Genomic DNA, 23687 nt, shown 5'->3' with positions numbered 1-23687 from the left:
AACTGCAGTATTCTAGAACGTCAGCAACGCTGCAACATAGCTGAGGCTAATGGGTTTCCGCACCTACAAGCGTCAATAGCTAAAATAACAGCACTGTCTGGCATGCACCGGTAGTAAACACCAGCCGGAAACCACCAACAGTACGACCCATCGCGATAGTATTGCATTTGACCTCTGGTGGCCGTTATTGGAAACATGTGGTGACGTTACAGTAATCAAGTACACTGGTGACCGGGGAAAGCATATAGCACTGTGAATCATTTCAGACACTTGTGCATATACTACCAAGTACTTCAGTGTCCTCGTAAAATTCCAGATGAAACTCAAGGTAAGCAAACTGAAAAACGCTGACTCCCAGCTGTAATATGTTTATCAGCGGGCCAGCGGAAGGCTCGACGAAAAACTCGCTGCACCAGCTTCACGAACTGCGGTGCCTGCATCACCACCAGAGCCGCTACAGTCAGGTACTATTTTCTCTACGCCGTTTAAAATTCCGCCAGAGAACAAAACAGGCATCCTTCCATTCAGCAACTATTTAAGAAGCCGTCCTTCACAACGCCAGCCAGTTACGAACGCAGCGCAGCTCAGGATAGGCAATTTCAGCATGCAGCCAAGACGCCTGTGCGCTTGTAGCCATTGTTTTCACAGTGACCGCTGCCTAGTTGGGCTCTGGCGCCAAATCTATTATTCACACTTGGCGTTGCAAAAGAACTCTGTTTTCTTTCCCTTAAAATTCAGAGTGAGATTATTATTTTCTTGAGTGAATCATTTTTATGTTGTGTGGATTTGACGTCAAAACTAACTGCTGTATTGAAATTAACTGCATGTACAATGACCTTTAATAAAACTATTTCACTTCGAATTCGCTCCCTAGAAATATCAGCGCGTCTTGTTCCACTTCTGGCCACAATAATAATTATCCTGATGACTAATCAAGCGGGCATTTTGCTGCCCTACTATGTACGCGACGATCTGTGATATCCAAAATGGTAATATACCGTAATTTTGCAATTAAATCTTTATTAAGACTGTTGAATCTCATTTACCTTCTGTTTTTGTGTTATTCTGATTGAACAAATAGCGAACATCATCAGTGAGCTGAGAAGTCTGATGCCACAAGCAAAACACTGACTTTATCGTGTTACACGTGACAGAGGTCTTTTGTATTTCTTGGTGAAACGAACTCTCAACACTTTAGCAAAGACGTCCACCGGAAAGTATACTGAGAGGGAAACCAGGGTGGACTAATTATACATCAATAGTTCGCAATTGTTTGTTGCGTCATAATAAAATAAGTATTCTCTACCTTGAGCAAAGATTCAGTGTGTTTGTCACACTACAGACAGTAACAAATTAATGTTTTGGGGTTTTGTAACACATCTCTATGAGTTTTAGTTTCCTTATTATTACTATCACTACAGGTCCGTTGTCGTTTCCATGCGTTTTCTGGTTTCAGACGTCCTTCTGTTAGTGTCCTTATATATTTTGTCAAATCATTTCAAATATCTAATTAAATAAAGTATTTAGTACTGTCATAGCAATAACTGCACGGTACAATTTTTAAGGCTGTACTATTTGCACTAATACGAGTGAATCATAAAATTCTACATAAAAATGAATAGCTCGAAAAGTCATCAGCTTGATTTAGTTTCCGAATCTGAGATGTCTTCGGATTAGGGTTAGGAGATTTCGGAATCCGAAAAAGATGACATTTTCTACATTTCAGGATGAAAAAGGACATTTCCTAGTTCATACATTTATTACACAAGAAACAAAAAATAAAAACATTAGACTCACCTCACACACCTACAACGCTTTAGAATTGATGTATTTTTTTATTTGACTGTATCTTTTTTAGAAGTTCCTTTTCTTGACACGAATATTTAAAAAAGTTCTTGCAAGCCAAATTTCTAAAATTAAATGTCACCATTGCAATCCATTTTACAGTGACAATAGTGAGTGTATTTTTCTCCTTTGTCCATTGTCCTGTATTAAGGAGAACAATCTCTCAATACAAGCACTATGGACTGGCAACGCTAAGAAGAACTGTGTAATTTCAACTAACTCGCTGAAATGTTCCTCACTACTACATGACTCAGCATATTTGCGTCATTTCTTATGGGCCGGTTCTCATTGTCCACTATATGTCACTATGATTTTTTTTAACTTGAAAACTGACGAAATCATTTTTCATAGTTAAATTTAGTATTTTTATTCAACAACAATTTGACTGATTCTTCCACGTTAAGCCCACGATACGTCTAAGAAGAATGAAGCCACTTAAAACAAGAAAGTTCACAAAATGGTTCCATCCACGTATTCAGGTTATCGAAACATCTTTCATAGGGGATACCAACATGGCACTTAAAATCCTTCATCTTCGAAGCATAACCATCATTTTCTATTTGAAATTATCTTTCTTTCACACTCAAAGATATTAAATGTTCGTCTTTTCTGTGTTGAAGAACATCACGAAGGGAGACCATTACATTCATGACATCTATAAGTGACTTTTCTTCATTTTCTAACTTACCAATATAGTTATGAATAATGCCAACTAAACACTGGAAATGCTATAGATATATCTCAGTGATAGAGTCCATAAGAAAATTCTTGGAGATCTGTTTTGTGACAGGAAGAAGGATACTAGAAACATCTCTAAGTCTCTGAATAACTGGAAATAGTGACAGCCATCGAGTCTTGCTATGAGTGAGAAGTTGTTAGTACTCTAGTTCGATAAAATCACAACATTTCTTAAGAGACTCAACACGGCCAGTATTTACTGAAAAATAGTTATATATTTTCATTATTAAACCTTGCAAGTCAATTTCAAGGAGGTCAGTTCCGTGCTGAATGCAATTATTAAGGACATGAGCAGTGCATCCAAATGGTTCAAATGGCTCTGAGCGCTATGGGACTCAACACTTCAGGTCATCAGTCCCCTAGAACTTAGAACTACTTAAACCTAACTAACCTAAGGACATCACACACATCCATGCCCGAGGCAGCATTCGAAGCTGCGACCGTAGCAGTCGCGCTGTTCCAGACTGTAGCGCCTAGAACCGCTCGAGCAGTGCATCCCACTCCAACCAATACCTTGTTAAGTACCCTCTTTGGGTTACCAATACGTTATTTCCATCACCTCTTTTAATACCATACAACATTGTGTTGCAATTATCGGCAGCAAAAACCAGACAATTGTCATTAATTTTAAACTTGTGAAGCGTATCCGTCATACATGTTAAAATAGTTTCTGCATTTTCATTTGGTCTATTTTCTATATTAGGAACTCTAATTTGCAGTCCTCCATTTCTGTGATCAGAGTAATGAACTATAATGGGGATCGTTTTATTATTCTCAAGGCTGCTAGCATCTGTCGAGACACAAGCAAAAGGAATGCACTCCAGAGCTTTCATGAAACATTCTGCTGAATGAGGCACTATGACTGAATTCACTATTGCTTCAGTTTTGGTTATGTCCACACGAGATTTTTGATGATATGGACGAATCAAGGAAAATTTCTCTCTACAGTCCCCTAGTACAGTTCACAGATTTCTATCTGCTGGAGTGAAACACAGTATGGTAAGCAAGAGTTTTTTCAGCAGCACTTACTTTTGTGTCCTGTGCAGCACAGGGCTTTGTAAAAAATCACCTCACTTTACGTGCCGAATTTTTGCATCTCTAACACACTTCATGTGTTTTTCTGTTTTCATGTGCACTTCCAGGTCGCTGGCGCCATGATCTGCTATACATACAACGGTCCCTGGGCAACAAATACAAACATTTTGCTTCCCATTGAAGACTTTCAGGACGAAAGCTCGGATATTTTTCTCGGAGTTTACCTGTAAATGTACATTTCCTGTTTCGTATGATGAAAAATTATCTTGAAGGACTCGAAGTTTACCTTTAAATGCACACTTCCTCTATGGCATGATGAGAAATTATCTTAAATGAAAGGGAAACAAAGAATGATCAAAATGCATTGTCCAACTGCCGCATGAAAAAGTCTTTACTTACAAAACTGAACTATATTTCTCTGCCACAAGTTATATTTTTAAAATCACAAAACTTACTGAATAAGACAAATACAGAATATGGAAAGTAAAGATGCAGCGGGATGATCAACAAGTTCACTAAAAACGTGTACAAACAAAAACAAAGAGCATGTACACATGACACCTATCCTTTGAGCGTAGAGACCACCTATGGTCACAGTAGCTATCCCGAAGCTAAAAATATAGAAACGTAATTTTTACGCAATATAAATCGATATTTTCGGTTTTCTGAGCGTGACAGATCAATTTTAAGCTAATAACAAATGATGTAATTCAATGACTGAAGTAAAAGGTACATAAATTGTTGACGATATGAGATGAAAACAAAAATCAAAAGATCTTCATTCGCAAAACTCAAAAATGCGGGCATTAGTAAATATCACAAAAATGTCTGCGGACGCTACATTAAACGACAAAAATGGGGGACGTATGGTAACCCTACTTCAGAGACAGGTTCAAGTTTGAGAGACAGACTTGATCCTCAGTACCAAAGCTATTACACAATCAGTGGCTTGATGAAAAATATTTTTGTACACCATCGACTTCCTTCCGAATTCACAAGGTTTCTGCAGCCAGCGAGAGAAGGATATTGGACATAGAGTACCAGTAATGGCATAACGCACTTTCTTTGAGGAAACAAGTGCACAGAAACGCAAAAGGGCACCAGACTCTGCTACAGTTTGAGCTCACGAGATCATATGTATTGATCAATTACTTCAAGAAATAGCAATACAAATGTGTATCTTTTTTGCGTAACTTGCTTCGAAAATGTCATATAAAAACGGCCATTTTAGTTAGATGGATGATGGGGCATCAACAAAGACAAACAAATGAAAAAGTCCATGGTCTAGTGGCAAGCGTACACAGTCTCGCCGACAGCAAGTCTCTTCCACTCGACGATCTTCAGGTGAAAAACAACATTTGGGTTTGAGTTGATGCACTCATCAAAGGCATTGTCCGGACGTCACAATTACAGTCATGGCAGCACTTGACTCTACAACAGCAGTGATGCAGCACACTACTGTAAGAACGTACTGGACTCTGTATAGCGAGATATCCAGCCAAGTTGTCTGGCAAAGAGATGTCGCTATACATAGTCTCGCGCCTCAGATGACGGGAGAGTAAATGAATTGGGTTTACTCACACCAAGAAGATTTACACACAAAAATGAATTGTAATTTGCATTAATTGTATAAATTCATAGAAAAAACTTAGCAAGCAATTATACAGTCTTTAACATGTACAACACAATATCGCAACGGCGACGCTGACCTGATTTCGGTGGAGGGCGAAAGGTCTTCGCAACCACCGACGTTCTTCAGCGCTGAGAGCATAATTATATACAGGTTATCGATTCCTAAAAAGTTCAGTGTAGCACAAGGAAAACAAGAGTTGCATCTTCGAGCGAGTAGCTGCACAGGTAATCTCTACGTGAGACACCCAGAATCAACTGTGTATGATAGCAAGCCACTTGCAGGCACACTGGGTATGTGTCCATTGCCTCTATGAAAATAGGTGTCTTCCATTCACTATAAAACTGGAGCAGCACAAGAAAAACAGGAGTTTAATTTTCAGGACAAGATTCTCGTAGGAGCATTGGGCATCTCTAACTTAGAGCCAAATGTACATCTTCACGAAGACTGTAGTTCTCCTTAAAATAAAGTTGGGTGCAGTAATATCAGAACTGGAGCATCGTCTTCAGGTGAGAAAATACATAGGCGTTTTTCAAGTGAGGTGCCCAGAAAGTAACATCTGCGTGATAGTAAACTTCTTGTATGTCCACCAGGCTAGCTGCAAACTCGTGGTAAGTGTCCGTGGTCTATATCACAGTAGGTGTCTCCCATTCGAAATAACGCTGTGTGCAAGTTCAATAAATAGTTTTTCTTCAAGGTTTCTGTTCATGAGAAGCCGAGAACACAGTCGCGAGACAGCAAGCCTTCTCCACGTGCAATGGGTTGCTTGTAGGCTACTGGCAGGTATCTTTTATTCGATGCGTAATTGCATGTCCTACAAGAAAAATTGGAGTTTCGTCTTCAGGCGAGAAATTGTAGACTTGGTGGTACGTGGGCTCTTGTAGACGCACTGGGGAGCACATGGCCAAAGGCCAAATATTCATGGGCTCGAAGATAACGGTTCTCTTCCATTCGAAGCAGATCTGGTAGCAGCATCCAGATTAGAGGAGTTTCATCTTCAGAAAAAAGAAACTATGTAAGAATCACAGAACTGACTGTGGTATTAAGCTAATTGCAAATGGACTGGGAGGCCTGTACCCTAGTGACAAGTGTCTAGCAGTTCTTTTCCATTCGACACACAGCTGATTGCAGGGTCAACAAAATGGGAGTTTCGTCTTCAAGGGAGACACTGCACTGGAGTTCAGTAGACGAGAATCCCGGAACCGGCTGTTTGTGTTGTAGCAAGCCTAGTGGCACGTGTCCATGGTCTCTATGACAGTGGGTCTCTTCCAGGCGAAGAGGAAGAAGCCGAGGCAGTCGCCGACCAGGATCGCGAAGCAGAGCCAGACGTTCATGGTCATGAAGATGAGCATGAGTGCGTAGGAGAGCAGCAGCTGGAGAGCCTGCAGCACGGTCTGGATGAGGTGCAGCCGATCGAGCATGCCGCTGGCCCTGCGCACCGACACGGTGGACCGACTCCTGGGTAGCGCATCAGCGTCGGCGGCGCCATCTACGGGTAGGAGCGGCAGTGCCCCGCGCTCCGGGCCCGAGGCTGCCGTCACGCTCTGCCAGAAGAGATATTCGCGGTAGTACTTGAGGCCCTCGAACACGGCTGCCAGCAGCGCCGTGCCCAGCACAGACGCCACCAAGCTGGTCGGCGAGTCGATGACCCACCACGAGAAGAGCACCGTCTCGCTGTAGCCCCCGTGCATCACCATCGAGTGCATCGAGTCCCCGTGGTGCCCCTGGTGGCCTTCCCCATGGTGGCTTGCGCCGTGGTCGCCCTCTGGCGATGCCGGCGAGGGGGTGGTCTCGTCGCCACCTTGGTGGTGGTGGTGGTTGTGGTGGTGGTGATGGTGATGCTCGAGATCCAGGTGATGCGACATCGGCTGCTCCTTGACACACCTGCGACAACATGCCAAACCAAACGCGTCCCACTGGCCAACTCTCATGCACTCAACAGTCATAACAAAACTGTCGTATCATAAGCTAAGAGAATCCCATCCTTCATAAGTAAATGGTGGAGCAAGAGGGGGTCATTTTGCATTGCAGTCGGGGGAAAGGTACTAGCGGAGGTGGTTTGTCTTTGCCTTCCTCAGACTTGTTACGGAAGTCACAACAGCTTGTAGGCATGTGAGCCGCGTCCTATGCTGCAGCCTGAACCACCAATGGTTACCTGCTTACCACATTAAGGACTAAGAACTCTTTTGTAAGTACGAGGGTATTTCGGAAAGTAAAGATACACCGTACGCCAGAGCAACAGAAGAGTTTTGGCGAGCAAGTTGGCAACACGGGTATTAACCTTGAACCGTTAGCCTTCTCCTCGCGGTCGTTCGGCAGTTGAACGTTGCTTCTGGTTGGAGTAGGTCGTGTTTAAAATGGCTGCGCCGATTCAGAATCCCGCCAAATACTAAGTGCGCTCCGTCATACGTTTTCTTCATGCAAAAGGTCAGCGACCAGCGGATTTTCACAAAGAAATTGTTTCTGTTTATGAGAACATTATGAATCATCAAAATGTAGCGAAATGGTGTCGTCACTTCTCTGAAGGTAGGACCGATGTTCATGACGAACAAAGAACACATCGGCCATCTGTGATCTTTGATGCCCTTCTGCGGAGAACGGAGGAAGCAATTCGTGCGAATAACGTCTCACATTGAAAGAATTGGATCAGATCATACCGGACGTGTCAATGACACCTCTTTATGACATTGTGACCGTCAAGTTAGGGTACAGGAAATTGTGTGCGCGCTGGGTCCAAAACTATTAAGGGAAGAACACAAAACGAAAAGGATTGGCTTTGCACTCGACTTCCTCACACGCTATGCTGAAGCAGGTGATGAGCTCCTTGATCACACTGCGACAGGTGACGAGACGTGGGTTTATCACCATACACCTGAATCCAAGCAACAATCAGTGCAATGGCGCCATTCGAATTCACCACAACCAAAGAAATGCAAAACGTCGATTTCAGCGAATAAAATCATGGCTCTGTTTTTTGGGACAGACAAGGCATTCTTCTGTTGGAATTTATGCCTCCTAGAACGACAAATAATGTTGCTGCATATTTCCAGGCTTTGAAACGTCTTCGAAGGGCAATTCAAAACAAACGCAGGGGAATGCTGACAAGTGGAGTCCTCTTGCTTCATGACAACGCTCGGCCTCACACTGCCCTCGTAACCAAAGCACTACTCAAACAATTCAAATGTCAAGCCCGCCATACAGCCCGGACCTTGCGCCCCCCGATTTCCATGTCTTCCGTTACCTGAAGTCACATATTGGTGGAAAATCATTACACGACGATGAAGAAATAAAAGATGAAGTTGAAATGTGGTTCCGACAACAGGCGGCAACCTTCTATGACTGTGGGATACAAAAGCTTGTGCACCAACTTAACAAAAAGAACAAACAATTCCATTAATAAGATGTAACTGACGTTTTCTACATAAATGTTCTATTTAAGGACTGCGAGCCATTGTAGCTTTACTTTTCGAAATGTCCTCGTACATATGTAGCAAGTATAGGGCCAAAGAGCTACTCTTCCTGTGCCACTACAGGTATTCTCAGACTATTTGTTTCCCTTTGACTTAGCCTCCAATGGATGTGTAGGCATGGTATGTAAAAGATAGAAAGAACCATAGTACCATTCAGGTGACATTGTCTAATGTAGAGATGGTTCGAAAACAGACGAAGTTGCTGGGGGACAACGTACACAGGATGCACCTCAACCAGAGAGTGCAGTCTCTCTAGGGAAGCTGGCTACAGTATTCCAGACAGAGAGATCCGTTATTAGAGAATGCACAGGGAAGAATCTGCTCAGGTGTTAGAAGGATCGTAGCATCTACATTCAATCAGCCAGCCATCACCTCTGAAATATCTATCTACCCATGTAAGGAGATCAAAGAATGTTACAAAACCATATGAAGGCCGTGTGAGGTAAGGGGAAACAAAAAAGGTAAATCTGCTGTGGTCCCTGGTCACTCAGGAATTAGTGGTAACGAACGAGCTAAAAGACTGGTATTGACTCCATTTGTTGGACTGGATCCTGTATTCACCAACAGAAGGCAGCATTTAGAACACTGCACTAAAACTTAAAAATCAAAACATTGCAAACTTATGATCTCGAAACCATGGTTAATAAGAAGTTCTGCAACTCTAAACTTGAACAGGAAGCAGTTAAACTCATGTTAGAGTTAATGACTGGCAATTGGATTTTCAAGAAACATCTGTACACGATGGGAACAGAGACAGACTATTTAGTAAAGGAGACGAAATTGCACCATATTTAATCTAGCAATGCGAAGCACTGGAAGCGAAAAGACAAAATATTTTGGTCATTAATTCCCGAAGATATTGTGGCTGACAGATTTAGTAAACAATATCCTAGTACTCTTTAATGGTGATGATTGGCTTTTCTAGAATGACATCTGGAGGCACCATACAGTAAACGCAGTTTCAGTGTGGGTGATAGGGGGCCAGGACCACTGCTGTTTTGCCTCACTGGATAAATCAAATCAAAACAAAACTCCAATGGATACCTTGTTTGATGTCGACTCGGTCACGCTTCCGGTATCTGCTTTCTAAATTCTACACCCCTTTCAGTTTATTTACAAATGGCCCCCATTCCTGGGCTTGACTTCCACATTATTTTCAAAATTTTTCTGTACTGCAGTCATGACAGACGAAGCTTTGTCGCTGGGACTTGGTTACTGGTGTTGCGTATTACATGAGGCACTTCTTTCGTTCACTGATAGTGGAGACTTCATGGTATCATCATAGTATTAGTGTCGTGTGAATGAATGTGATTACTGTCTGTGTAATGTTAGTACGAAATAATGAAAGAGAGAGAGTAAAATCCAGTGCCGACTCATAGCTCCCTCATTTTGAATAGCAGCAGGAGGCTTCCATGCTTAACACCCATCAGATGCATGGATCACCATCCACCGTGTCACATGCCCAGACTCCTTGACGTTCTCCACGAAAGTTTGGAATTTAGCTCTGGACACTGGCGCAAAGTCCGGTGGTGATGAGCTGTATGCCGCTACATCTCCTCCCTAAATGGCTACTAAATCATGAAAACCTAAATCAGAATGGCCATACTTTCTTTAAAGTAGTAATGCACTGCTTGACATAGAAGTGAAACATATATTAGAAGACTTACTCAGACATGACTGTATCTTCGTACACATACACTGCATCACGAGATACAGAAATGATAACAGCTGGAGTGTTCTCTGTGACAGGTACAGTGACCACCGGAGAGCACTAGTGTTGTTACCAGACCTAGTCTGCATTTAAGGAGCGTGTACGGCGTCAGATGTTGAATGATCATTGAAAGGACATACATATGCAACATACGTGAGTGAGACAGTTTTACCACCAACTGGCAGAGCCTCACTGTGGATCTCCACTTGGCCAGCTGGTCGAATCGTGCATAATCCAGATTCGTGGGCCATTCGGATGTGACAGTGGCACGACGTCGGACGGCATGAGAATGTGAGGCAGACATTCTCATCATCAAGGTTCCCGTCGGCCACGTCTGATCACCACAAAGGAGAATTGTCGTATTGTGCATCAAGAACACGGCAAGCCATTCACATCTGCGCCTCCCATCCCAGAACAGCAAGCTTGATGCTGACTCACATGTGCAGCAGGTTCCCCAGAACTCTTAAAAAAAACTAAACACCTCCCGAAAAACTATTCCACACAAAGAAAAAAACGACCAACACACTGATGTGTGTATATATTAATATAGCATGCATAAAAATATCTGCACTTATACCTCGTACACCATGTATACTAACAAAAACTCCGTCCGAGCAGGCCATGGAAAGCACAACGGTACCGACTGGCCGCCGTGTCATCCTCAGCCCACAGGCGTCACTGGATGCGAATATGGAGTGGCATGTGGTCAGCAACCGCTCTCCCAGCTGTAGGTCAGTTTCCGAGACCGGAGCCGCTACTTCTCAGTCAAGTAGCTCCTCAGTTTGCCTCACAAGGGCTGAGTGAGTGCACCCCGTGTGGCAACAGCGCTCGGCATACCGAATGGTCACCCATCCAAGTGCTAGCTCAGCCCGACAGCGCTTAATTTAGGTGATCTGACGGGAACCGTGTTACCAGTGCGGCAAGGCCGTTGGCCCCCGAACTCTTCCCCATAGAAAATATGTGGAACTAAATCTGACATCAACTCTGTCCCAGTTTCGATATCCACATTATCACGCATCAGGTACTGTTGTGCTCCAGCTTAGTTCAGGAGAGGACAGAATATACCCTTACAAACCGAATCAGTGCATGCATCCTGGCCAAAAGGGGGGTGCAACGTCACATATAAGTGGGCTCATGCTGTCATGCCCTTAGTAAATTTGACTCGATTTTGTAATCACGGAAATAACATCACATACCCTCTCAACCTGTGTAACTTCATTTCGCTCCCTCTTCCCCTTCTGGATGCTTCAGTTTCTTTTCAGAAAGAGTACGTTATTTCCTAGCCTTATGGAATCTGACTTCTTTAACGATTAATTATCCAGTCCGGATGTCAGTTCGGGATGGGTTCTCCTGTCTCATTTGTACTGCAAGAGACTGCCGCAGCATGAGGTTTCTGACGCAAGGAGGAAGCAATGAGACTCGCATCACTACACTGATTAACTCAGTAACAAGCGACAAAATGAGGCTGCTAATTGTTACAAAAATTTTAGGAATACAGTAGTAAATGGGGTTGATTCACGTTAATCAATAAATTATCTACGGTGCCGACCGTGGGGTGATTATGACAACAGTTAAAGGTGGTCTCTGCACCCCACTTCGCATCACGTAGACGACGAGAGCGAACGTTTTACGATGTAACTAGAGAAAAGAGCACTCCACTGTGCATTCCACCATCACAATGCCTTCTACCTGTTTAGTTTCCCTTATCACTCCTAAAGAGACGAACAGAGTGAAAGCAGACAGCTGCATCCCACCTTAAAACCCACAGTATGGGCGCAAGATCATTCAGTTCATTTTACGACAGCTGGAGGGTTTACAACAGAAAGGGCTGCATCAGAACATATAGCGGTACACAACAAAACTTCTCAATAGCAGCTTTCATTCCTAGAGAGAAATGATTCTATTAACATACATTTTTATCAGGGAGAGGTGCACAGCTTACGAAACACCACTTTTACGTTTCCCCTACGACCTCGATGACATAGTCAGTCATGCGAGTGGCGCTTCTACCGTACTTGCTTGTACACGAAACGAAATATGACCAATACTCGCAACTGCTCAGGATGTGGGATGCCAAATTTCTGCAAGACCCAACGCCTACATGCAGAGCTAGTTACTTTATTAAAAAAACGCGAACCTTCCTCCTCCTGAATAAAATTGCGCTGACAAATTTTGTATCTTGACGGCTACTAACAATCATCTAAAATAGATATTTCGCAGAGGTGCCGAAAATTAAATATACCTGCCACAATCAGGGTAAAAAATTCAGGGAAACGTAGTTTATATAGAGTTATTGGACTTGTCCAATTTTCTGTACAAAACCCAATCATAAAGCATTTCTGCCCTTGGAGTTGCTGTACTTCCTTTGTCCTGCGCCAGTTATTTCTCTCACGTCGCCTATCCAAATGCGGCCCTCTCATCCCTCTTCTTCACAAAATATTACACAGACGCTGCACTGCGAACAATAATGAAAATACGATATGACAACATTGAAGCTTACGGGGAAAAGACACGAGTAAACCCAGGCCGTTTGATGTTTGGTAACGTTAACGGTTTAAGTTACAATGGCTGCATACATCAGTGGTCAGAATAACGTACTCACTTTTAACACCAGGCTGTTACAACCTCATCGCTCGCTACACTGGAAGCAGGCACCTGAAAAAAAGAAACAAAGTCAGGCTGTACGGTCTGCACAGATTTTTTGTTTTGTTTTTCTTTAATGGAATTTTTATGTTGTTCATGGTAATTAAGGCCATAGAAGCAAATTATTTTTCTAAGCGAAAAGCGATTCTGGTAGCTGGAGTTGGAGGTTTTTGTTCATCCTACCTTTTGAGTTTCCCCAACACATTTCTTTATTTCTAACCAAGGAAAGAAACGCCAATTTTCATACATCTAGGACTAAAAATATTTTTATATAAGGAAATATTTTCTTCTCTCCGCGAGGTTGAATTTCCAAAAACTCTGAAATATGTATTTATTTCCAAACGAGCGGTTAAATACCAATTTCCACAAATGTAACTTTAAAAATGTTTTAGTAGTTCTTTGATAATGATTTCCTTTAAATAAACTTAAATGTTTTAGTTGCTCTTTGATAATGACTTACTTTCAATAAAAAACTTTTACCTACTATGATACTCCGTTAATAATTTACTTTCCAAAAACAACGAAATATGTCTCTTTCAAATTTCTGACCGAGAAACCAAATATGAACTTTCGTAGTTCTACCTTCAAAACTGCCTTGATAGCAACATATTTCCAAACAGCCTTTCATTCTGTATTTCACTCCATTAGGATTGGAATGTCCGACAATCCCTTCGTAAACCATGCTTACAGTACAAGATCATCACCCGCTCCAAATTTCAAGTTTCTATCCTTAGCAGTTTGGGCTGGGAGACTGTGAGTCAGTGAATCAATCAGGCCCTTATTTCATCCACTTAGGGCTTGAAATTCCCAAAACAGTGAAACGCGTACGATTTCACTACCGACTGAGAAGCCTAACACCACTTTAGCTTTAAAATGAAATATTTCATTCAACGTTTCACTTCTGTTTCATCCCCTTAGGGAGTGAAGTTCCAAAAACACTGAAACACGTATTTTTTTTCATTTCTTACCGAAAATGTAAATACAAATTTTCTTATGTTTAGCTTAGAAAAAGATTTCACAATGATACATTTTCATCTCAGCGAGGCGTCGTTTCAGAGGTGTACTTAACACTGACTTCATTTTTATGGATGATAATGCGCGGCCGCCTCGAACTGAGCAGGCAGAGGAGCTTTCGAAACGAGAGGATATTTGGCGAATTAACTGGCCTGCCCATTCCTCCGACTGAAATCCCATCGAGCACATGTGAGATGGGCTGACCGGCAAACGTCCAAACGCACCAAGACCATCCAGCAATTGTCACCACCCTGGTGGAGGAATAGAACGCCGTAGCACAGGAACTGTTTACCAACCTTGTGGGCAGCTGGGAGTATGTTGCAGAGCAGAAACTGCGATCCAAGATGATCACACGCCCTATTGTGAACCGTCTCCCGCCGTTGTAATGTCCAGGAGACCATCATGAATCACGGCGACTTCAGTGTAATTACTGTCTTTGAATAAATGTGTCATTTCTGTTCGTCTCGTGACGAAGAGATTTCACCGAAGGGTCTACTAACCGGATGTACTGCATCTGCATACAATCTATCACAGTAATTTTATAGAGAGAAGAAAACCTTTAGAATGCGTGTCTCTAAGCGGAGAGAGATATTTTAGAAGCAGACCAGGAACTTTATGTGACCATTGACACAAAGAAGATAACTATACTATAGGCAACACACATTACATAGGCACGCTGCAACGTGCCTGCACTCTACTGCTTTTCGGGGGCATAACTGATAATAAAAGACGCCTAATGTTGCCGGGGAGCGTCAGCGAACGTTTTGCCTAAAACAAAAGTTGTTCCCCACTTCCCCACGACATGATCTACCACTCCTACGTAAAAAAAAAGTCTAGTAAAAATGCCTCTAAAAAGTGTCGCGTAGTAACTATGACCACCAGTTCATTTCCGCTATTGAGAAAGACATCTCTTGCACTGAATGCTCTTTGGTTTCTAATTTTGAGAAGTGGTACAATGGACCAAAACAAAAAAGAAATGTCTGATAAACATGGGCTCCAAAAACCTTAGTGGTTATTAGCACTAGTTTCTTTTAAATACTGGAAAAGCATCTCTCGTATAGTGAACAAGTGCTCACAGCTCTTGCGGTATTCATTTTAGAAACGATGTTTACTGGACATGTTTTCCTTATTTTGGCCACTGCACCTCCTCTCAAAACATGGAAAGCAAAGTGCTTGCAGTAAAAGAGATGAGTTTCATAGTATCGAATATGAACAAGTCCACACAGCTCTTAAGGTATGCATTTTAGAGACTATGTTTCCTGATCTTTTCCCCTTGTTTTAGTCCACACTACTGCCCTTGAAAGTTTGTCGGTGAAGCTATGGTTCACGTGGGTGATTTTGGTGAATGGGGAAAACTGAAGGAAACGGGCCCTGAGAGGATAGAGGAGCAAAGAAGGTTTTATGGTCATATGACCACAAATACGTTCCAAGTACACCCACTGAAGGTGGAGAAACAAGATCTTTGACAGTGTAGGTCGTGACGATTGCAATCACACATGTGAACACACAAGTCAAGTGGGAATGTACAATCTGTTCTAGTGTTCTAGCTCCAATTCAAGAGACTATCGATGTTGTTACTGACGTCTGCACGCTCGCACATCTGTACAAGAGGTTGAAGCAGATGCCCCATAGTACCAATGTTTGAGGCGCGCTTCCATCATGGATAACATTACTCCCCTCTTGAATGTGAGAGGTCCAGTATTAATGGAACAAAATGGCGTAACGTTACAATTCTTACACGGGGAGAAGCTTATTTTGTATGTTCAAAGTGACCCCATCAGCAGCTGAACTGTTGATCGGGATACGGCTAACAGTGTTGCCAGAGCAATAGCCAAACAGGACGCCACGATGGTCGGAGTAGCTGGCTTCTGTTGATAAACTTCCTTTATCAATGTCCCTCATAGATAGAAGTCAAAAGCTGTAAGGTCTGCAGACCGTTGGTTGGTACTCAACAGCTCCTCTTCGACCTATCCCCATCGTCCAGGTAGGTTTTCATCCACATAGGCTCTGACATCTCTATGGCAGTGAGGCGGAGCGTCATCCTGTTGTAGATTAGACCTTGCATTTCTAAACACCTCTTGGATGGCAGGTAAAATCTATGTTTGCAGCGTATAAAGATACATCTCATCAGTTACAGTACCTTCACAGAAGAATGAGCCAATCAAATTGCGCAATGACAGATTACAGCACACATTAATACCAAGAAGACTAACATGTTTGTCCACATAAATGTGAGGATTTTCGGGAGCGCAGTACATGCAAAAATGGTTGTGTGTGTTAAATCTTATGGGACTTAACTACAAAGGTCATCAGTCCCTAAGCTTACACACTACTTAACCTAAATCATCCTAAGGACAAACTCACGCACCCATGCCCGAGGGAGGACTCGAACCTCCGCCGGGACCAGCCGCACAGTCCACGACTGCAGCGCCATAAACCGCTCTGCTAATCCCGCGCGGCGCAAAAATGGTTCAAATGGCTCTACGCACTATAGGACTTAACTTCTGAGGTCATCAGTCCCCTAGACTTAGAACTACTTAAACCTAACTAACCTAAGGACATCACACATGCCCGACGCAGGATTCGAACCTGAGACCGTAGCAGCAGAGCGGTTCCGGACTGAAGCGCCTAGATCCGCTCGGCCACAGCGGCCGGCGCAGTATACGCCGTTGTGACGGTTTACAGTACCGTTCAGTCTGAATTGCGTCTTGTCAAACTAGATAACCATCCCCGCAAACCGTTCATTCTCACGAAGCATGCCTTTAAACCACTCGCAGTACTTCATGCTTTAATCCCAGCCATCCGCGTTCACAGCGCGTAACGCTCTTGGAATGTACTTTTTCCACTTTGCAGTCTACAGAATTCATAGTGCGCTTGATCGGCTTACCCCGCTTTCACGTGCACCCTACGTTACAGATTTTTGAGGTGACCTAGTAAAATGTTGCAACACAGCTGCGCTGTAAGCTGGACTTCTGGAGGTTTTTGGTCGGCCAGACCTTTCCTTATGCATATCCTGAACAAGACCGTCAGCTTCAAATTTATCCCGAATATGATAAATTGTTGTACATGTTGTTAGTTGAGTTCCGTTCACACTACGCCATTGCCGTCAGTACACCCATACGTTGCTCATACAACGATCTTATTTCATTCATTGCTGCACTGTGGTCTGCTGGAAATCGCGCGCCAAGATCTGTTGAGAAAACAGTGGAATACGCTACCACGCAAAATTGCAACGAAGTCAATTTGTTCCAAAGATATTAACAAGCAAAGAGCATCTACATATTCTGGACCCCTCTGTATATTTATGTAGGATTTCTGTCAGTCGTCAGGTGCATTTTCTCTGGCGTTTTAGCAGACGCTTGCAGTTTCGTTTCTGCGTTGTGTAGCTGGAATCATTCCAATAAATAGGGCTCATCGCGTCTTTCCTGCGACGCCCACTGTCGACAGAAAGTGTCGGTTTCCTTCGCGTTACAAACAAAAGGATTTTTAAAGAAGAATTTTATGTGATTGTTCGATAGTGTGGTCCAGATTAGTCTAGTCCGATATGTATTAACAGGGACAGTAAAACTCGAAAAATAACCAGCACTCAGCAGAGAGAGCACTCCCCTGGAGGATACTGACCGCTACTGCCAAGCATGCAGGCTTTACTGTCCTTGTTAATATATATCGATAAAACAAATACTGGAACTAGACCACTTTGGGGCACTCTATCGAATGGGCATGTAAAATTCCAATTTAAAAATAAATTTATTTGTAATGGGAGACAAACCGCCACTTTCTGCTGACAGTAGCCATCGCACGAAATACATGATGAGCAGTAATAACAGGGCTCACTATCAGCTAAACAGTGCAAAAATGAAACTGCAAATTTCTGCTATCACAACAGACAAAATGCACATGACGACTCTTGGTAGAGACACCCGGTAGACAGGATGATTAGCTGCCCCTACCGATGGGTTTTATGCAACCTGCATCGCCTTCAAATATCATGCAGAAGATTTTCGTGTTCTTTTGCTCGCTATGCACAAACCATTACGCCAACAAAATAAATGAAAAGGACCTTTTCGCAGGAAATGTAATGTAGTTAAATTTTGTACTGGGATATGTTTCTACTACAGGCCGCAGTTTTCGAATTATTCAAGAAAAACTTGCAAACTCGTTTTTCTTGAATAACTCGAAAACTATAGTCTCTAGCAAAAACCTATCCCAGTACACAATTTACTTTAGTTAAATTTCCTACAAAAGGGCCCTGTTCATTTTTATGTAGAAGTAATAGTTTGTGCACAGCAGGAGAGAGAATATGAAAATTCGCGTATTGCTTTTGAAAGTGCTGCAGATTGCATAAAACCCGTCGGTACTGGCGGCTGCATCACCCTGTATATTGCGCAGGAACCAATGCACTGGCAGCAGTTTCTGATTGCCACATAAACTCTAGCCCTTTCCTCAGGCTTTGGCAGGTGGCATATCAGCTTTAGCCAAACTAGGTGATTTAGAAGAGGCCTTTGATTTAAAAAAATCCAATTCTTGCTCCAGTTAGCTTCTTATGACTGGAGTCTGCAGCTGTAAACAGAACATGTATGCAAACAAATCATCCATTCTGTATTGTTGAATCGAATTAGCACGTACATGAAAGTAGGCTATCCAACGAACTGATTTGCAGAGCGGCCTACTGTCGTGCCGTCAGACAATTCGTGTTGATGAACTGCACACAATTATTGACGTTCCCTGTGACACAAACGCTCGCCATATCTAGCACCAATAATGCCAGTTACGAACGTGGAAAAGATGCTGTAGGCACTGACGTGTGTCTCTTTTCTATATGTCTCGTAGCTTCTGCTTGGTCCTTTCCTGAAACGTCCGTGGTATTTGTGAATAACCCAATATGTCCCATTTCTCCCCGCTTGGAAAACGAAACGGCGGGGAACTTTTTTTTCTTATAGAATTCGTTATGGTTACGTCATTAATGTGTCACTTTTTACTACAAAATTATTTAGAATGCCTATACATTAATGTCTTCCCCTCCACAAAAAATGGCAGTGTCAGTGTTAATACATTTATTTCTTTCTTTTGCTTGTGCCTTTTTTCCGCAATGACACAGGGTCGGCATCGTTAATCGGAGTCGGCATGGTTAATCGGATTTGGCAAGGTTAATTAAAGGGGTGTCTGGATGCTCTTCCTGCCGCCACCCCGTACCCCCCGGACGGAATTAGTGTACCCCAACTGTCTGCGTCTAGTGTAATCCATGGAAAAGTGCGAATGTTTTCAGATGTCTGCGAGCTGTGTAACTGAGGCGGGACGTGGGGACCAGCCCGGTTTTGACCTAGTGGGATGTGGAAAACCGCCTAAAAACCACATCCAGACTGGCCGGCACACCGTCCCCCGTCGTTAAGCCGCGCGGGCGGATTCGGTCCGGGGCCGGCGCGCCTGCCCGAGTCCATGAAGCAGCGCATTAGCGCTGTCGGCTAACCTGGCGGGTCTGTCCGTGTTAATACATATCAGTTGAAAAATCCAGTCTAATACATCCTTATAAAATACGATCGACGTTCCGAAAGTAAGTTTCGTCATTGTTTTTGAAAGAGAAGGTGCTACACGAAGTGTCATACGCAGACGCCATCTGAATCTATGCCCGTTGTTGGTTCAACGACGGAAGGAGCGTCAGTGGAGGAGGAAGGACGCATGCGCAGAGCGCCGAAGGAGAGGGAGTAGCAGCAGCTCGACGTGTCCGAGGTTGTTAGAGCACACATCATGATGGCAGACGGATGTTAATTGACGATGTGGTCGCCAATGGAAGTGCGTCCTATTATCCGGTATGAATGGACATGTGGGACTAGTGTGTCCGTCACATATGATCACCTGCAGACCATGTTTGGTGAAGAGGCCACGTCTCGTCCAATGGTTGGTCGCTGGTGTTGCATGTTCAGAAAAAGAAGGCAGGGTATGGAGGATCAAGGCCAAAGTGGTCATCCCTCCACATCCGTGAATGAAAACAACATCGCTAAGAGCACAGGACATGGTGTTAGCGTACAGACAAATAACCGTGTCCACACTCAGTATTGGCCGTGCTCAACGCCCATGGCATGCTTCGTGCTATGTTGGATTACCGAAAAGCGTCTACAAGATCGAAACCTGAGCCCGGATCACAAGAATGCAGGACTGGGAATCAGCCTCGATCACTTGATGTAGTATTCGCTATAGGGGAAAGAGTTTCTGTCCAGAATAATCATAGGCGATGAGACGGGGACGCATCGCTTTACCCCATAATGCCTAAATGACGCGAGGAAAAAATGCTAAGTGTCAACCTCCGCTGGGTTGCCACACTGTTCTTGGACGCGAAAGGTGTGATCTGCCTTTATTTCTTCCAGAAAGGGACCATTAATGACGCATGCTACTGTGACGTTCTCAACAAATTCAGATCGGCCATTTGGCGAAAGAGACCAGGGCTCTTGAGAAAAGATGTTGTGCTCTTGAACGACAACGCAAGACCACACTAAGCAAGGCTCACACAGGATCAGATTCGTTGCTTCGGATGAGGGAGATCGTACCATCCGGCCTACAGCCCTGCTCTTGCGTCATCGGACTTTCACGTGTTCCCTACATTGAAAGCCGCACTATCTGAACGTTATACTTCCAAGACCAATGCTGACGTGGATCAGTCTGTGTGGCAATTCTTTGCATCGCAGAACACTGAGTTTTCCCAGGTAGGTTTGTTAAGTGATTTCACGCTAGGACAAATGTTTCAATGTCAGTGGCGACTATTCGAAAAATAGAGCAAAGCGTATAGTTCCTGATGCCATGGTTATTTGTTTTTGACAATGAAGTTCTCGTGTGAAAAACAATGACAAAACTTACTTTTATGACAGATCACACAGTAGTATTAAGACAAATTTTTTGTTATTTCTTTACAATCTTGTGATGTGGATCCGTCGGTTGCAGTCTAGATTACCTGTGCGTAAATACAGCCCTGCTCCAAAATTTAATTTTCATTTACTTTTTTGCTGTTGTAACATTGAACATATGTCCTGCCTGAAATATAATGTCACCAACGAACCGGAGTATATGGAAGGAGAGAAGGGAATTGGCAGAAAGAGCGTGTTGCGGTGGCAACGTCACTGACGCAAACGAAGCGACAGTGCTGTATGGCGATGGACAACGGTTTTACGCTAGGGGCTCCGCTTTGGATTTCAGTGCCGATCCTTTATCAGCTGCTTCATGCACACATGGAGACCCGCATATTCTGCTGACCCGCAGACATGCAACTGGCGACGCCGCAAATGCTACTGATGTGCCGCGAGCCACACATTTTGTCTGTCTCTCTGATTGCCAGTATGAAGGGAGGACCGTTCATAAGAGGCTATCAAAAAGTTTCCGTTTGAGTGCCTACTGCAGCGTATATGCAACGTAGCGCGACTCTGCTGCAGGTATAAAAGCACCGACATATAGGCAAGGTTTTAGTGTGGCCTTCGAACGTTAACTTTTTGATCGCCTCTTTATATCGTGACCACCCCGAACATTTTTTTGTCCAGAAGCAAAATAAAAATACACCGAGAAAATGCTTTTTACCTACCAAGGGAACTTGGGTCCATTCTCATTCCTTACACTTGGTAAATGACGTTAGATTTAACTTTCAACAAACAGAATTCCTACTTTTTGCAGACGATGCAAGTGTTCTAATAAATTTCATCACAGAGAAAGCCACAGAGGAGATTATAAATGACATTTTTCGAAGAATTATTAAGTGGTTCTCTGAAAATGGACTCTGTTAATTTTGAAAAAAAAAAAAGTTATACGATGTTGTGTACAAGTAGTGTCGTACCACAAATTGTTGCAGCGCATGAACAGGAGTCAGTAAACAGGGTAGAATACTTAAAATTTTGCGTGTATATGCTGATGAAAAGTTAAACCAGGAAGAAGCATATTAGTGAGCTTCTCCAACCAATTAAATTCAGCTACTTTTGCTTTTCGTATTAATTGCTAGTCTTTGAAACAAACGATTAACCTCCTGATATATTTCGCATATTTAGGCTACATAATGACTATGGAGTGATTTTCCAGGAGACTCTCACCACTTAGAAAGAAAGTACTCACTGCACAAAAGCGAGCACTACGAGTAATATGAGTGTCCACATACGGACGTCACGTGGGCACCTCCTCAAGGAGGTGGGCATTTTAACTGTACCATCACAATACATTCACAGGGTGTACATAAAGTCCGAGAACACTTTCCATTATTTATTGCACTAGAACTAAACACTGTGCAGATGTCATACATACTGCATTTTGAAGAGAAACTCTAAAAGTTTATTTTACTAACATTCCACATATGAACCATGAGTGACCCGGCGGACGTCAATACGGTAATCGAATTCTTGCCATACCCGCCCCAGCATGGCATCGTCGACTGTGGCAATCGCTTCCCGTACTCTCTCCTGGAGCTCTGCTACATCACGTGGTAGAGGCGGTACATACACCAGATCTTTAATGTGTCCCCACAGAAAGATGTTACACGGAGTGAGATCTGGTGATCGGGGAGGTGCTTTCGATCTCCAACACACAGAAAGCTCGCTCCACACCTGAACTCGCCATGTTTGCGACTACGCTGTGGCGGTACACATAAAAAAATCTTTCAGGGTCACTCTTCTAAATGACATATGTATGATATCTGTACAATGGTTGGTTCTTATGCAATAAATAACTGAAAGTGTTCCCGGACGTTTATGGTCACCCTGTCTTTGGTAATGAAATTTGTCGCACATACCACGTCACAATTTGACAAGAACAGTGATGACCATACTTACAGCACTGGAGAGGAAAATGATCTTCACTACCTGTTATTAAAGTTGTCAGCGACTCATAAAGAAGTTCAATATAAAGCAATAAAAATTTTTGATCATTCGTGATACAGTATAAATGACTAACAGGCAGCACAGCATATTTTAAATATCACCTAAAATCATTTCACGTAAACGTGATGTTATTAAAAACTGAACGCAAAAATTGGCTTGACTCTCCTGTACTAGCGCACACAACGGATTGCAGGGGTAACCAACAAACAACCGTAAACACATTGAAACTTCACACCGCTCATTCAGTCAACCTTCTTCAGTTGAAAGTTTCTGTGAGTACAGTGTACAGCAATGAAAGCCGGGCAAAAATGCTGTTCATGTATGGTTGGGTTGAAGAGTTTCCTGCAGAGTAATTTACTGTAATTTACCGCGAATTATGTTTTATGTGAAGGAAGTTTTGGTTTTATCATCGTGTAACATAGCTATATCTACAAAAACCTCCGATGTTACCTTCCATTTCATTAAGCGCCAGTTAAACTCTGTATACGTTAATCAACAAGTAAATTAACCCTGAATTCGAACCGCAGAGTATCTAGCAGTTCGATTAGAAGAAAGCGCCACTCAGAAAACAAAATTATTCAAATAGTATTGCATACATCGTTAAATCGTTATAAGAGTAAATCACGAATGACATAGGGACGATAGCACAGTGGCATCAGCCGAGAAGATATACACCCTGCAGAGTGACGCCAAGTGGTGGGGGTTGTGAGCGAGAAAGAGCTGGGGCCGAACCTGAGCAGCAGACGGACTAGTGCCGG

General features: G+C 43.1%; 1 protein-coding gene across 7 annotated transcripts in view; it reads right to left on the bottom strand.

The window, feature by feature from the left end:
* The window catches only part of LOC126283953 (high affinity copper uptake protein 1-like), a 1096589-nt gene that overhangs the window by 307345 nt on the left and 765557 nt on the right, over positions 1-23687 (bottom strand). For 5 of the 7 annotated variants that reach the window (XM_049982388.1, XM_049982387.1, XM_049982383.1 and 2 more), the window contains 2 exons: positions 13032-13084; positions 3932-7132 (listed from right to left, as the gene is read on the bottom strand). In XM_049982388.1, coding sequence (XP_049838345.1) covers positions 6475-7113 — 639 coding nt within the window. In that variant the 5' untranslated portion in view covers positions 7114-7132; positions 13032-13084 and the 3' untranslated portion in view covers positions 3932-6474. Of the gene's footprint in view, positions 1-3931; positions 7133-13031; positions 13085-23687 lie in introns of those variants that run through there. The other 2 variants (XR_007551384.1, XR_007551383.1) reach the window with 1 other exon arrangement.

This window comes from Schistocerca gregaria, chromosome 8 (assembly GCF_023897955.1).
Source record: "Schistocerca gregaria isolate iqSchGreg1 chromosome 8, iqSchGreg1.2, whole genome shotgun sequence".
Taxonomy (NCBI): Eukaryota; Metazoa; Arthropoda; class Insecta; order Orthoptera; family Acrididae; genus Schistocerca; species Schistocerca gregaria.
The sequence above is the reverse complement of the archived record's forward strand: the minus strand, read 5'-3'. Positions and strand labels throughout refer to the sequence as shown.